The sequence below is a fragment of the Sinocyclocheilus rhinocerous genome, unplaced genomic scaffold (assembly GCF_001515625.1).
Source record: "Sinocyclocheilus rhinocerous isolate Xijiao unplaced genomic scaffold, SAMN03320098_v1.1 scaffold2578, whole genome shotgun sequence".
NCBI classification, from domain to species: Eukaryota; Metazoa; Chordata; class Actinopteri; order Cypriniformes; family Cyprinidae; genus Sinocyclocheilus; species Sinocyclocheilus rhinocerous.
In genome coordinates this window covers 815,244-828,446 of record NW_015643596.1, presented here as the reverse complement: position 1 = coordinate 828,446, position 13,203 = coordinate 815,244, and the positions used below count along the sequence as shown (strand labels likewise).

Below are 13,203 nucleotides of genomic sequence, written 5' to 3'. Positions count from 1 at the left end.
TTAATTACTTTTCTCTTGAAAAAGTAAGGGATTACTCTTAATTTGTTTGTAATTCAATTACAATTACTTCTGATGTAATTGCATTAAATACTGTATAAACTATATAACAAGTCTATATAAAACAGTTAGGGATGTAACGATTAACCGCGAGCTGGTCGAAAATCGACTCAAATACGTGACGATTCAAATCGGTATAGATCACTGATCTATAATAGTTATTATATATAGATCAGTGGTTGAGATGCCAAACAGATCGCGATACAATTGGAGTAGGAGTTTATATGAATGTATCTCTGAGGGGAACTGACTATCTTTAGAAAAGTTTACTGGTATTTTCTTTTCATCGTGCTTCTGAACAATGCATATTAAAGTAGTGTTCATAAGCACAGCTCTGCTTTGTTTACAGCGGTAACCCAGGAAACACTGTATCATTGCTGTTCAAAAGCGCCACCTGCTGTCAGAGAGTGAATCTGCATCTCTTTCAGCTCGTCTGCTGTTTCGTTCAGATATGTTTATGTAGTATAGTTTCACAAAACTAAAGTCAGACCATTCTGTTTTCGCTTCAAATTTCGAAATTATACAGTCTAATTTAGATTAAAAACTACTCATGCTGCATGAATGCTGCATCTTTGTTTGGATCATGATTAAATCTAGTGGTTGCCTGCCTCAAATTTTAAATGGCAAGAGCACAGACAAAGCCTTAGTTTTTTCATATTAAGAGATTTATTTTATTTGTGTAACTTACTTGCTTGATTTGGGAGTTTGTTTTAAAATTTCAATTTAGTTTTGTTATATTTCAATTTCACAAAGAAACGGGCAGCAATAGCCTAATAAAACGACACCTTTTCATTTACTACTGGATAATGTCTTCAATCTCATTTTGTAAAAAAAAAACAAACGTGAGAAAATCGAATCGTGAGTTGAGTGAATCGTTACATCCCTAAAAACAGTGGATTTAACATCAAAATGTAACATCTAATGTTAAAATGTCAATGCAGCCTCCCTTTAAATACTTTAGTCAGTTCAAGAATAATTTATGCAATTTCATATTTATTTGAAAAACAAAATTTAAATAGCTATTTCATGTCTATTCTTGTATTGTTCAACTGGTCGAGGATGATATGGGATTTAGAAATTAATTAGTTACAAGTAATGCGATCATTTTTATGGAGTAAATGCTACAGTAATCTAATTAGGCCTACACTGCTGAAGATGTAATTAGGAGCTAGTAATTAATTACTTTTTTAGAGTACCTTACACAACACTGATCCACTGTTGCTGATTTGTGAGCTCCTAGCATGCATTGCAGCATGAATAAATGATGTGGTTATTTTGTGCTGTTTGCTGACTTTATCCACAGAAGAAAGCAAGTCATACAGGTTTGCAGCAGCATGAGGGTGAGTAAATGACTTACAAGAAAGACATGATTTTACTTTGGCTAAAGATCTCAAATGGACAAAACTAGACTTAACCAGACCATTGCATTAACCCGTTTATCAAGCTTCAGTTCACCGTCAAAGACGAGACCCAGATTCTTTTTCACTTGATTTAACATAGGGGGCAAAATAATTAAAAGCTACCATAGGTGATTTTTGGGCTTCCTCTGTCCCGAACATTATGATCTCAAGTTTTGTTCTCTCATTCTAATTTTAAAAAATGAAAAGACATCCATGACTTGATGGTCAGCAAGACAGGCAAAGAGAGAATCTAAACAATTCTTGAACTGTTTTAGGGGCAAATAAATCTTGAGTGTCATCCGCATAACAGTGAAAAGACACATTATATCCCCTAAGGATTGAGTCCAGAGGAAGCATATGAAACAAGTTACTCTTAAACCAATAGCACCTTGTGCTGTTACAGTTATATATTTCAAAACGTGTTTTGGGGCCACTATAACCATTCAGAAATATTAAAGACTAAATGCAACAAATAAAACACTTAGACTGTTTATTTGGTGGTCAAGCCTTACAATAAACAAAACCCAATCAAAATCTTAAATAGTTTAACCAAAAACTACAAAATATAATGATCGCTATAGGCAAACGTTTGGACCTTAATAAGGAATACGTTTAAAAATTAAAATCGCAATATACAGTGAATAATTTTAATACATCCCAATTGGAAAATGAAAACTGAGAAAAATCACTCTGGACTTTGTTGCAGAGTAAGCAAGGAGCATGTATAGTAACATCATGGCACATGATTTTGCTCTGAATGCACCCAGTGGAAAATCCATAGATATTTATTTCGTCCAGCTGACTTTGGGAATGTCATAATGCTCTGTCAGTGTGTCCAGGTGTCTGTTGAAATCCTGTAACACACAACAAAGATGTTATTCACACACACAAAAAAACAGGCTACCTAAAATATGAATATCAACATTAGTAGTGACAGACTTACCTCAACTCTTCTCTTGTGTGTTTTGGAGGCCTTCTTTAAAATTCTTTCCATTTGCTATTAAAAAGTTACAAAGAGAGAATATTATTTTACAACCCAATAGCAAGTCAAACCGCAATTTCAGTCAGTAAAAAATACTTAAATTAGAAATTACGTAATTTCATTACTCAGCATTCAAAATAATCACAGAAAGTCAATTAATTACGTAATGATATTGTCTTATATGTATATATCATACATACCCTTTTCTCTTGTAATTTGTCGAACGCAATCTGTGCTGGTGTCCTTTTATCAACATAGCCTTTCTTCGTTCCTTCTTCGTTTTGACTGGTCAAAACCTGCTCCTCTAAACGCTTCCTTTCCTTGTCCTTCTTCTTTTTCCTATGAGAAAAAAAAGCAAAAAGCTAATTATAGTCAATCACTTTGTTGTATTATATAACTCGCACAACAACACTGAGCTAGCATAACAGCTAACGGCTGCCGTGAAGGCAATGCCAACATTTCCCACAACACAGATACAAATATATATCTAGGTAAGCATTAAGATAAAACAAATACATACTTTTTACTTGCTACAGAGACTCCTTTGAGTTTTAAAGAGCCTTTTTGAACTGAGTTGTACTCCGACATTTTCTCTGTATCAACCAACTTTCTTCTTCTTCTTCTTCTTCTTGCTTTACGGCGGATCGCAGACTTATAAGTGCATTACCGCCACCTATATCTCAAATGGACCATTGACACTCTATCTACAATCTCCTGATTAACCTACCAACTCACATACAAACACCCTGGATTCTTGTACCCGCTTAGAGTCTTCATAGGGCTTCATCCGGCGCTGCGTGTTCAGCTCCTCCGTCCTCCCTCAGCCCTCTTAAGCGGGATTTGAAAGGAGAGAGAAAAAAATCAAAACAAAACATAAATAAATAGAGAAAAAATAAATAAAACAACACTTATAAAAAGTATTATTTTTGTCTTTTCCACTGAAAACTTAAAACCATTTTCCCTTGACCACTTTTCTACTTCATTTAATGCACATTGCATCTTCTTTATAGTATACTCTATATTCTTTCCTTTAAACCAAAGAGCCCCATCATCAGCAAACAAAGACTTCCCCAGACTTTCAACCAGCTTTCGTCCAAACAGATTGTTTATTAATTAGCCTCGGCTTTACTGCCCTCTAGAGGACATGAGTGACCGGTTTAGCTCAATGATGTGGTTTTACTTTTATTTATTTTATATTTTGCACCTTCTTGGTTCAAATTGTGTAACACTGTATGTTTACAAATTATTATTGTGCTGCTTGATATAGAGCGCTATTGGAAACAGTGACGTTTGAGCCAACAGGACATTTTGGATCTAGACTGTGTGCATAAAGTGCGCATGCGTGTTGCAGTTTCACCCGGACGGACTTCTTACGTACAAGTACTGTTCAGACAGCATGGTGGAAGATCTGAGGAGGCACAATGGCACATAGTGTACTTCATTGTTTTAAGAGGATAAACTTGCCTGTTCTTAATGCTTATAACGATCTTTTTGTTAACACTCTATGGATTCAGTCCCGTAGTTATGCTAGTAAGAAACCAGGTAAGGTGTGTTTTGTACGCATTTTTTATTTGTATTCATACAATGTCAACATTACCCTGCAACTTCTGACCTTGTAGGTCCAATTTTCAAAACCTTAAGAATTCATTTGTCTAATATTATATTATATTATGCTGTTATTTTTGTTTTTATTTATATTGTTTTATATTCATATTTCATATGACATTTTTACATTATAAAATATTTAAATAGCTATTTATATGAAATATTATTCTTGTTTTTTTTGTTTTTAGTAACCAAAGGCAAAGGTAAAGGAATGGTAAAGGAAGTTTTTAAGGGCCCAGAAGTCTGTAAGGATCCAGTAAGACTTTGCACACATGCAATCGGAGTCAACATCTTCAAACAAGGCGAGGATCCTCTTATTAAACCCAAGGAGGAATATCCAGAATGGTATGATGGTGTATTTTACTTTGTGCTTTTATAATGCTTTTATTTATGAAAGTTTCCACCACAGAATAATAAAAAAAAAAAAGATAATTGCAATTTTTGTATCTCACAATTCAGATTTTCTTTATATCTCACAATTCCAAATTCTAAACTTGTAATTGCGAGTTTTAAGTTTTAAATAATTCTGAATTTACGTCTTTCAATTTTGACTTTTTTTCTCGGAATTTTGTTTACATCTTGCAATTTTGTATTCTTTTCTCAGAATCCTGAGTTTATGTCTCACAATTCTGCTTTTTGTTTCCACCACCAAATAAAAAAAGGTAATTGTGAATTTTTATGTTGCAATTGTAAGTGTAAATTTTACAATTCAGACTTTTATTCTCTCAATTGCGAGGGGGGGGGAAAAACTGAATTGTGAGATAAAAAGTCTCAAATGCCTTTTTTTAAATTTTTATTTCCAGTAGTGAAAACAATATTTCAAATTTGCTGCATATCAAGCTAGAAAAATACCATGCTTGTATCTTAAGTTGTCCCATACCTTCAGGTTGTTTCAGTTGGACCTCGGTCCACCCAAAAACCTCAACGAACTTGAACCAGACAGTCTGGAATACTGGAAGCTTTTAAGGAAGGAGCATATTTGGAGACATAATAAACTGCATAAAGGCAAAAAGATGTAGAGGCTTTGGACAGAACTATGCATCTTTGAGAGCAAGGCCTGGGTGAACCTTTGCCTTCCCAGCATTCACAGCGGACATTACCTGAGGCGCAGGTTGAGATATGTTTCTCTGCTGAGTGAACTTCAGATTTGGAGAAGTTTATCTTCTTTTCCAGTGTAACGGAACAAATCGGTGCTATGTCAGAGGATCAAGTGGTTGTATTTTTGTTGTCATTCTTTGTATTATTAACGTCACTGTGTTATTTTTCTTACTTCTGTCTCATGAAAAAAATTAAATTCTAATGCGGAATGTCAAAGTGTATTTTCTTCCTTGCGTGTTCTTTCTCATACTCATGAAAAGTTGGAAATGTCAAAGTGAAATTGTTTGTTATAAGAGTCTAATTGTCAACAAAATTGTGGAAATCTTTAATCATACAAAATTAATTTGACTATCTGTCTGTGTATATTTGTCCAAGTTATGTGAGGTTAGGGGCTTCATCTCTTCTTCAACAGGAGTGACTCGACATGATGATGGCTTGCTGCTATAGGTCGAGAGAAGGTGAAAGTAAAAAGCTCGTGCTGCGCGTGGTAGGAGTGCATGCAAATACATGTTAGAAAGAGGAACTACTGACTGAAAAAGACAACTGCTGCGGATGTTTACCATACTGATTTACCGAGTCTGATAAGCATTAGTCGCAGTAACTGATTCAAAGTGAGTTAAACGGATATTTAGTGTCCGATTGACCGATTATTGGTAAATCAGAGTGCATAACAGGTAAGTGTACTTTTGTCAGGTTAAGTTGAATTAAATAACAGCTTTTCATTTGATATATTTAATTTTACAAAATGAAATCGAACATTATATTAGTATACATACTGATCTGTGATCTAAATGCAATAATCTATATCGATCTTTTCTGATGATGGTGGCAATGATGTGACAGAACTAAATGTTTTAATTAATTACCTCTATGGTTGGTTAGTTAAACTTACTTTCCCCAAAGCATTGACAAATGTGTCGTATATATAAAAATATAGAGTGCATTCGGTTCCGCATTTTCATGTTACTTACTATAGGCTATGTTGGGTTCTTCTTTTAATACAGGAACAAAGTCAGCGTTAATATAAAACTCGTAATAAGATTTTTTGTGTGTGTTTATGTAGTGTTTTTAATATAAAAAGAAAATAATAGTAATATATGTTTGTAACAATAGCAAATAAGGATTTCTTAGATTATAAAAAAGAGAAGTCTTTCACACTAGATTAAAACACGTGTTCATGTGTACAGAAATGTAATTTTAATATTCAAGTTGATTTAAAAAAAAAGTTTTTGACAAACTTCAGTAGCATTGACTACAAAATTTGTGGCTTTCCTGCTTCAGTGCCTGAAGAAAATCGAGCACAGAGAGGCTGTTGGATTTCTCACTACACATGGTAGCTAAATATATATACAAAATGATTATGATCTAATCTAGAACAGTTCCTCCATCCTCACCGTGGTGTGCCTTTGTGGTTAGAGTTTTGGTTTGGTAACCCAGGCCGAAAAGGGTGAGTTATATCACTCAGGTGTTATTTGTTTTTTTGGGTAGTGATGGAGCAGATTGACATCACACTCCAGCCACAGAGTCAGCGGGTACCAGAGGGAAGTCCCGTGGTTCTGAGCTGCAGAGCAGTTGGACCTATGGACCTCACCTACCAGTGGTTCAAGGGCAAAGATGAGGTCTGGTGCACTAAATTTGTAACTGAACCTACTGATTTGAAATATTACCCTAAGTCTGGTTCTTTATGTTCTCGGTAGGTGCCAGGAGGCAATGGCCCAGAGCTGGTGCTGAATCCTGTTAGTCCGGCTCAACAGGGCCCCTACATCTGCCGTGTAAGTTCTGGGGACAAGTACGTCTTCTCCAACTGGGCCCATGTGCGTCTAGTGAGGTCTGGAGGCGCAAGTGCAGGCATGTGAAGATTTCACTTTAAACTGAGTCTGAAATGAATCACATTTCCTTCATCACTGATAAATATGTCAATTGTAGGTTCCAGCTACTTCCCTTCATCAGCTAGTGGGTTGTATGTAACTCAGCAACCTAGGCCTCAAGTGTTGATGGAGGGAGACACTCTCTATCTCGAATGTACTGCTCAGGCCAACCCTCCTCCCCAGTTCCAATGGTATCTTAACAAACAGCCAATGCCAAACTGTACTAGAAGCATCTTAAAGGTACTCATCAAAGTCTCACAGTTGAATGTGTAGAGTAATTCACTTGAATTTACTTACTTGGGCATCTATATGTGCTTGTCCTCAGATTCCATGCATAACCACAGCAGACAGAGGTACATATACTTGCAAGGTTTACAACCTCTATCATGAAGCGTGGAGTGATCAGGTCCAAGTAAACATCGGTAGGACGCCAAGACAAAATTATTTATAATCATCCCCTTAAATATAAATGAAATAAATAGATAAAAGATTTTTCTTTATAGCATGGCCTGTTTTCACTCAGGTCCTGGTTCCTTTTCTGATGCTTCATGGGAAGCGCCTAAAGTAGGTAAGCACAATCTGTTTAATTGTATGAATTTAACACATCTTCTGATGCTTTCTTGTCACTCACATGCACTATTATGTTTTACAGGTGCTCCTGATGCAGGTCCAAGGCAAATTGGTGATTGTTGCGGTAAGTGATAAGCAGAAGTGTGGTGGTTACTCTTGGCATTTATTGTATTCGGAGGATCTGCAATGTCAATCTTGTCACTTCAAAAATTATAGCCACTGATAAGGTAGCACTGCTTATTGGGAACATGAACTACCTGCATCACCGGCAGCTGAGAGCTCCCATGGCAGATGTGCATGAGTTGACAAACCATCTACGCCAGTTAGACTTTAAAGTCGTCTCTCTGCTGGACCTCAACTGGCAGGAGATGCATAGTGCTGTTACGGAGTTCTTGCTGCTGTTGGATCGAGGGGTTTATGGTTAGTTCCTTGTTGCATCATTTGGATTTCTGCAACTATAGAATGTTAGGCCAGTTTCTAAGTTCTACACATCCTGATTGTTTGTTTATTAAAAACATTTGGATCATTTCATCCATGTCCACCATTTCAAGGGCTGTTGTACTTTGCTGGTCATGGCTATGAAAACTATGGGAACAGTTTCATGGTACCCATCGATGCTCCAGCCTCTTATACCTTCAAGCACTGCCTCTGGGTGCAGGATGTGTTACAGCGCATGCAAGAGCGCCAGACGGGACTTAATGTCTTTCTATTGGACATGTGTCGGAAACGGTGCAGTTTGATTCATAAGTGTATCAGTTCTGAATTATTGTGCATAAAATTTTACTTGAAACTGACTTCAGTTGTGTTGTTCATTCAGAAACCCAAATGACGAAAGCATCCCACAACCTGGCCCCTTGAGAGTGACAGCAAACATAGTGTTTGGCTATGCAACGTAAGTCTAATGCAATGACAATCATTTTATTGACATCTAGAAATTGTGATTACAATCTTCACATTCTGGATTCAGGTGTGTTGATGCCGAAGCATTTGAAGTAAATAAAGACGATCTCTCTAATGGAATCTTCATGAGCTTCCTTAAGAAAAGACTGATGGAGCCAGAGAAGGTCACGGTCATACTTGACAAAGTAGCTGAAGGTTTGGGATTAATGTTCAAATCATTGTTGGTATTGACATTTTGTTTGAACTACTTTTCAAGCAAAAAAATGTTACAAAATGTGTAATTACTTTGAAGCCACATCTACGTCATAGGCTCCTATAAAAAAAACTGATGACAGCAAGTGTGACTGCATAGTTTTACAGAGTCAGTGTCCATTGCAGACATGGGAAGGTGTGAAATCACTCGTGGTCGGCAGGCTCTAGAGCTGCGCAGTAATCTCTCGGAGCGTCGTGCCCTGACAGACAGCATTCAGGCTCCAGCATGCCAAGTCACAGCGTCAACGCGAAACTTACAGTGGGCCATCGCTCATGGTTCGACCTTTTCATGATAAAACCCCTTTAGTTTATATCCTTATGCAAAGCACTTTGGCTGTAGATAAAATTATGATATACATAATGGCGATTTTGTGTGAATTGTTCCAGTCCTCCCAGAGAGCTGCTGTCTTCAGTTCGAATGTGGTGTCAAGGTACAGCTAGGTTTTGCTGCAGAGTTCTCCAATATCATGATCATCTACTCTCGGATATTGGAGACTCCTAAAGACATTTTGTCCTGCTCTGCTCAGCTCTCTGATTTTACAGAGGTAAACTGACTTTCTTGATCTGCAAAGAATGTATTGAATTAGTCCTGAGAAAATATAACATAAAGATGTATCATTAATTGCTTTCCTGTGAATTAAATACATTGCCTTTTCATGGCCTGCTTTAACTTGGTGTATCTTCTGTTGATTGTTAATGAATTTTTCTGTAGTCAGTTTTGACAATGATATAATTTCAGGGTCCTGAAGTAGACCTGAAGCACAGCAATCAGGAGAGTCTTCGCGAGGCTGGCAGCTTACTACTGTCCATGGATGATCTACTGCCTCTGGAACAGCCTCAGCTCTTCACTCGTATTAGTGCCCTGCAAAGGCTCAAGGTACAGTATGTGCACAGTATATTACAGGAGTTGGTCAAAATGAGGGAACACCTGGAAATAGGCAATATTTCTTTATTAAAGGTAGGGTAGGTGATTTCGGAAAGGCTAGCAATAACAAGCTAGCTTTGAAAGCAAGATCCCACCCTCCCTGCATAATCACTCTGCAAAGCCACTGTTCCTCCAAAACACATGAACGCGCTCAGGCAGTCCAGAGGCTAACCAGTGACAAAAGGAGAGACAGTGTTGGTGGAGAGTTGAATGCAATGCTGTCAGATTACCTTATGTCTCATTTGCCGGTGAGAAAACATTACAGTACAAAGCGTATAATATTACAATAATAATGCCTTCCATTCTTGCTCGGTCTGCAATAGCGTAACGGAACACGCTGATGACGTATCATGTCCACGTGAACAGGGTCAACAGAGGTATCTTAATACAAACGTTGACAGGCAGATGAGACAGCCTATCATAATCTTCGGATCTTGATAGGCTCTAGTGGAATGTCATCTATCAGCCACTTATTTCAGAGAAGGTGAAGGGAATCTGCTTCTCATTCTTCTCTCCAAACTGTTCACAGTGGTTTGGTAATATTCAAGTCAGGTGATTTTTCTGGCCAGGGCAGATGTTGAAGTTTTAAGATCAGGTTTAAGATCACACCATCATTTTCACATTTTAGTATTGGTGATTAAAATTTTAGCAGGTGCAGCACTTTCAAGGATGTTGGCTTTGTGAAGTTCTCTGTGGTAAGTTTTTGTGGTATTTATGGTGACTTGAGGTGTGCTGTCATTTTGCAGCAGTAGTTCTGTGTTGTTTGGACACAATCCTTCATAGTGTTCGACGGCCCATATTATCCACTTTTCGGTTTTCGCCTGCTATTCTTCTTTGCTGATAACGTCTTGCCATGCTTTGTGTACGTAGTCATAATTGTAAAGACTGTTGTTCCTAAAACATTGAACAAATTGGGCTGTTAAGGTTACGGATGTTCCTGCTAAACGGGCTTCAATGACTTGTCCTTTTTGGAAGTCTGACAAATCACTTCACTGAGCACTTGTACTAAACACTGAAAAGATAAATAAAAGATAATCAACTTTTGTTTTTTCACTGTAGCCTACACAAATTTGATTAACCCCTATAATAATGGGTGTTCACAATATTTTGTCCAATCCCTGTATACAGTATTTAATGTATTACGTATAAAGCATATATATTATAAGGCATATATTACTTGCTTTTCCCCTCACAGAAAGAGCTCTCGTTTACTGTTTGTATACACTACAAGTACACTAATCTGGATGAAGAGGTCTTGGAAGAGCAAAGAGTCAGTGTAGGCAAACCATTAGTGTCAAAACTCAACCTCCACGAGCCACGACTCTCTCACACCTCCTCCTCTGACCGACAAATCTCCAGTATAATGGAATCTTCATCCTTCAGTGAAAGCTTCAGAGCTAACCTGCCCAACTTAAACCCTTCCTCCATCGGATCTGCATCTACATCCTGGTCCTGCTATCAAGGACCCATGGAATCACCCACATTTTCTAGCTTAAAGAATGAACCAGAGGAAACCATATGTCCTGAGTTCCTTGAAGCCGAAGAACCTCTCGCCATCAAGAGTTTGCCTAGCGCCTCTTCTCAGGAGCTCCCATTTAAATTTAGCAACTTACCAAATTCCATTTAGCAAGAAAGTGTTCAAAGCTGTGCATCTTGGATGCTACAGTGTATGTTACAGTGTGATTTTTTTTTTTAATATTTCACCCTGACTGCCATGTTACAGAAACTTGTGAATGTAATGTAACTGAGAAAGCTGGTGTACTCTTACAGCTTACAGTATCGTATTGATGATACATTTGCCAGTGCATTAAATTATCCTATTTTGTCTTCGTTTGTTTTGTTTTTCATTAAACTACATCACAAATGATTATGTCTGTGGTAATGATTGTAATGTATCTATCGCTTGAATTTCATCATGCTAAACAAAATACATATCTAGCAATAAAACAAATGACCAATAACAAATCCCCAGCAGTTCCCATGCTCCTGACAAACCAATCTTTCCAAACATTTTGTATCGTTAATTGACGCAAACATGCAAGTCATATACACTGTTTTTACCCTCTAAAACATATCAGCACACACTATGTTAGGTGACCTTGACTGACATGCAATGTGTAATTATAATCTGCTACTCATAATGTCTTTTACTCACTAAAGTAACATTATTTTTAGAAAAACAGGCAAAATATTATATCAAGTTCCTGCACTCCTTTCAAAATGCTCATCATTATTATTATTATCATCACATCAGCTAATGTAAAATTTTATGAATAACTGACTAAATAGACTATTTTTGTATAATATTCGATTTCCATTCCCACCTGTAATGTATCAAATTCGCAAAAACTGGGACTGGGAATCGATTCCAAAAAGAATCGATTCCGAGGCGTTGGGAATTGAGAGTCGATTCCAAAGGTTGGAATCGATTCCATCAAGAGGAATCGACTCCTCATTCAGAGCCTTTTTCAGTTTAACAAAGCTTATCTATGGGTGCCTCTCAAACGGAATGCTACGAAGGCTGCACACATTTAAATTCACGAAAATAAACTGAAAGAAAACGAGTCCGTACTGAGTACCTGAGAGCCTTCCTTTTGAGAAACACCATTCACCTCCCTCATGCTCGCTAAAAGCCGTAATTACGAGAGTTGTGAGATAAAAGATTATTTTTTATTACCATTCGCCTCCCTCATGCTTGCTAAAAGTGATTAGAATTCTGATTCGTTTCCTGAATCGGATAGATAGTTTTAATGAACCAGTTCAAAAAACCGATTCAGAGGTTATTTTATGGTGGACCTGGCTTGTCCACAATTTTGAGCGCTGCACGACAGAATAGATCATGACGTGATCGAGGGTCTTGATCTTATTTCCATCTAAAATACTTTTTTATTTTTATTTTTTTACATTTCTATCAGCCAATGATAATTATAAAAGAAACGTCCCGAGCATAGATCAGTGGCCGAGAGCGCATCTGATTGACAGATAAACCACGAGCTCTATCAGTTATTGTTAATGTTCTGGTTATTTTGTTTCAGTGTACAGTTTGTTAGTTTTGTGCAAAGCATACAGTCAAAGTAAAGTAAACTTCATCATTCAGCTGAACTGTGCACATTTATTTTAGACACTTCATGTCATGTTCAATTCATGTGATAAACGCATGTCCCGAGCTGTGGGCTATGACTAATTTCATGGGCAAAGCAGACAAAATTACAATTTATGTATCTCATTTTTTTTTTTTTTTTTACAAATAAAGCTTCATATTATGAGAAGGATACTTTCTATGACCTTTATCCTGCAGTCATGGTAAGAGTATAGGTTCCTTCAATCTAAAAAAAAACAAGAATCGAAAACAACAGTGCACCAGTCGGGATCTCGGCCATTTGAGCACTTTATTTGTGATAAACCTCCCCAAAATGACGACAGTTTAAGAGAATAGACCTATAAGAATGTATTAATAATCATACAATAGTATATTTCCTTGCAGAGACCGCGGTTTTATGGAGTGATATGGAACCCGTTCAATTCGGAGCTGAAAGTGACTGGCTG

General features: G+C 37.1%; 3 protein-coding genes across 4 annotated transcripts; 2 read left to right on the top strand and 1 right to left on the bottom strand.

The window, feature by feature from the left end:
- Positions 1-2,114: 2,114 nt before the first annotated feature.
- fam32a (family with sequence similarity 32 member A) lies at positions 2,115-3,605 on the bottom strand. 2 transcript variants are annotated; one of them, XM_016574953.1, is made up of 5 exons: positions 3,523-3,605; positions 2,960-3,042; positions 2,640-2,778; positions 2,401-2,454; positions 2,115-2,311 (listed from the first exon to the last, which is right to left on the bottom strand). In XM_016574953.1, exons 2-5 carry the CDS (start codon positions 3,025-3,027, stop codon positions 2,243-2,245), a joined length of 330 nt encoding a protein of 109 aa, XP_016430439.1. In that variant the 5' UTR covers positions 3,028-3,042; positions 3,523-3,605; the 3' UTR covers positions 2,115-2,242. The 2 variants fall into 2 exon arrangements, with proteins under 2 accessions (XP_016430439.1, XP_016430438.1); XM_016574952.1 differs by lacking the exon at positions 3,523-3,605 and having other exon boundaries at positions 2,960-3,077.
- Positions 3,606-3,776: 171 nt separating this feature from the next.
- LOC107757478 (39S ribosomal protein L54, mitochondrial-like) lies at positions 3,777-5,345 on the top strand. The gene is made up of 3 exons (XM_016574951.1): positions 3,777-3,981; positions 4,233-4,389; positions 4,931-5,345. Exons 1-3 carry the CDS (start codon positions 3,861-3,863, stop codon positions 5,061-5,063), a joined length of 411 nt encoding a protein of 136 aa, XP_016430437.1. The 5' UTR covers positions 3,777-3,860; the 3' UTR covers positions 5,064-5,345.
- Positions 5,346-6,319: 974 nt separating this feature from the next.
- LOC107757454 (mucosa-associated lymphoid tissue lymphoma translocation protein 1 homolog) lies at positions 6,320-11,340 on the top strand. The gene is made up of 16 exons (XM_016574929.1): positions 6,320-6,323; positions 6,386-6,475; positions 6,631-6,761; positions 6,840-6,990; positions 7,069-7,250; positions 7,336-7,432; positions 7,534-7,578; positions 7,663-7,704; positions 7,797-8,000; positions 8,132-8,309; positions 8,398-8,472; positions 8,548-8,675; positions 8,859-9,008; positions 9,120-9,277; positions 9,472-9,609; positions 10,853-11,340. Exons 1-16 carry the CDS (start codon positions 6,320-6,322, stop codon positions 11,282-11,284), a joined length of 2,205 nt encoding a protein of 734 aa, XP_016430415.1. The 3' UTR covers positions 11,285-11,340.
- Positions 11,341-13,203: the final 1,863 nt, after the last annotated feature.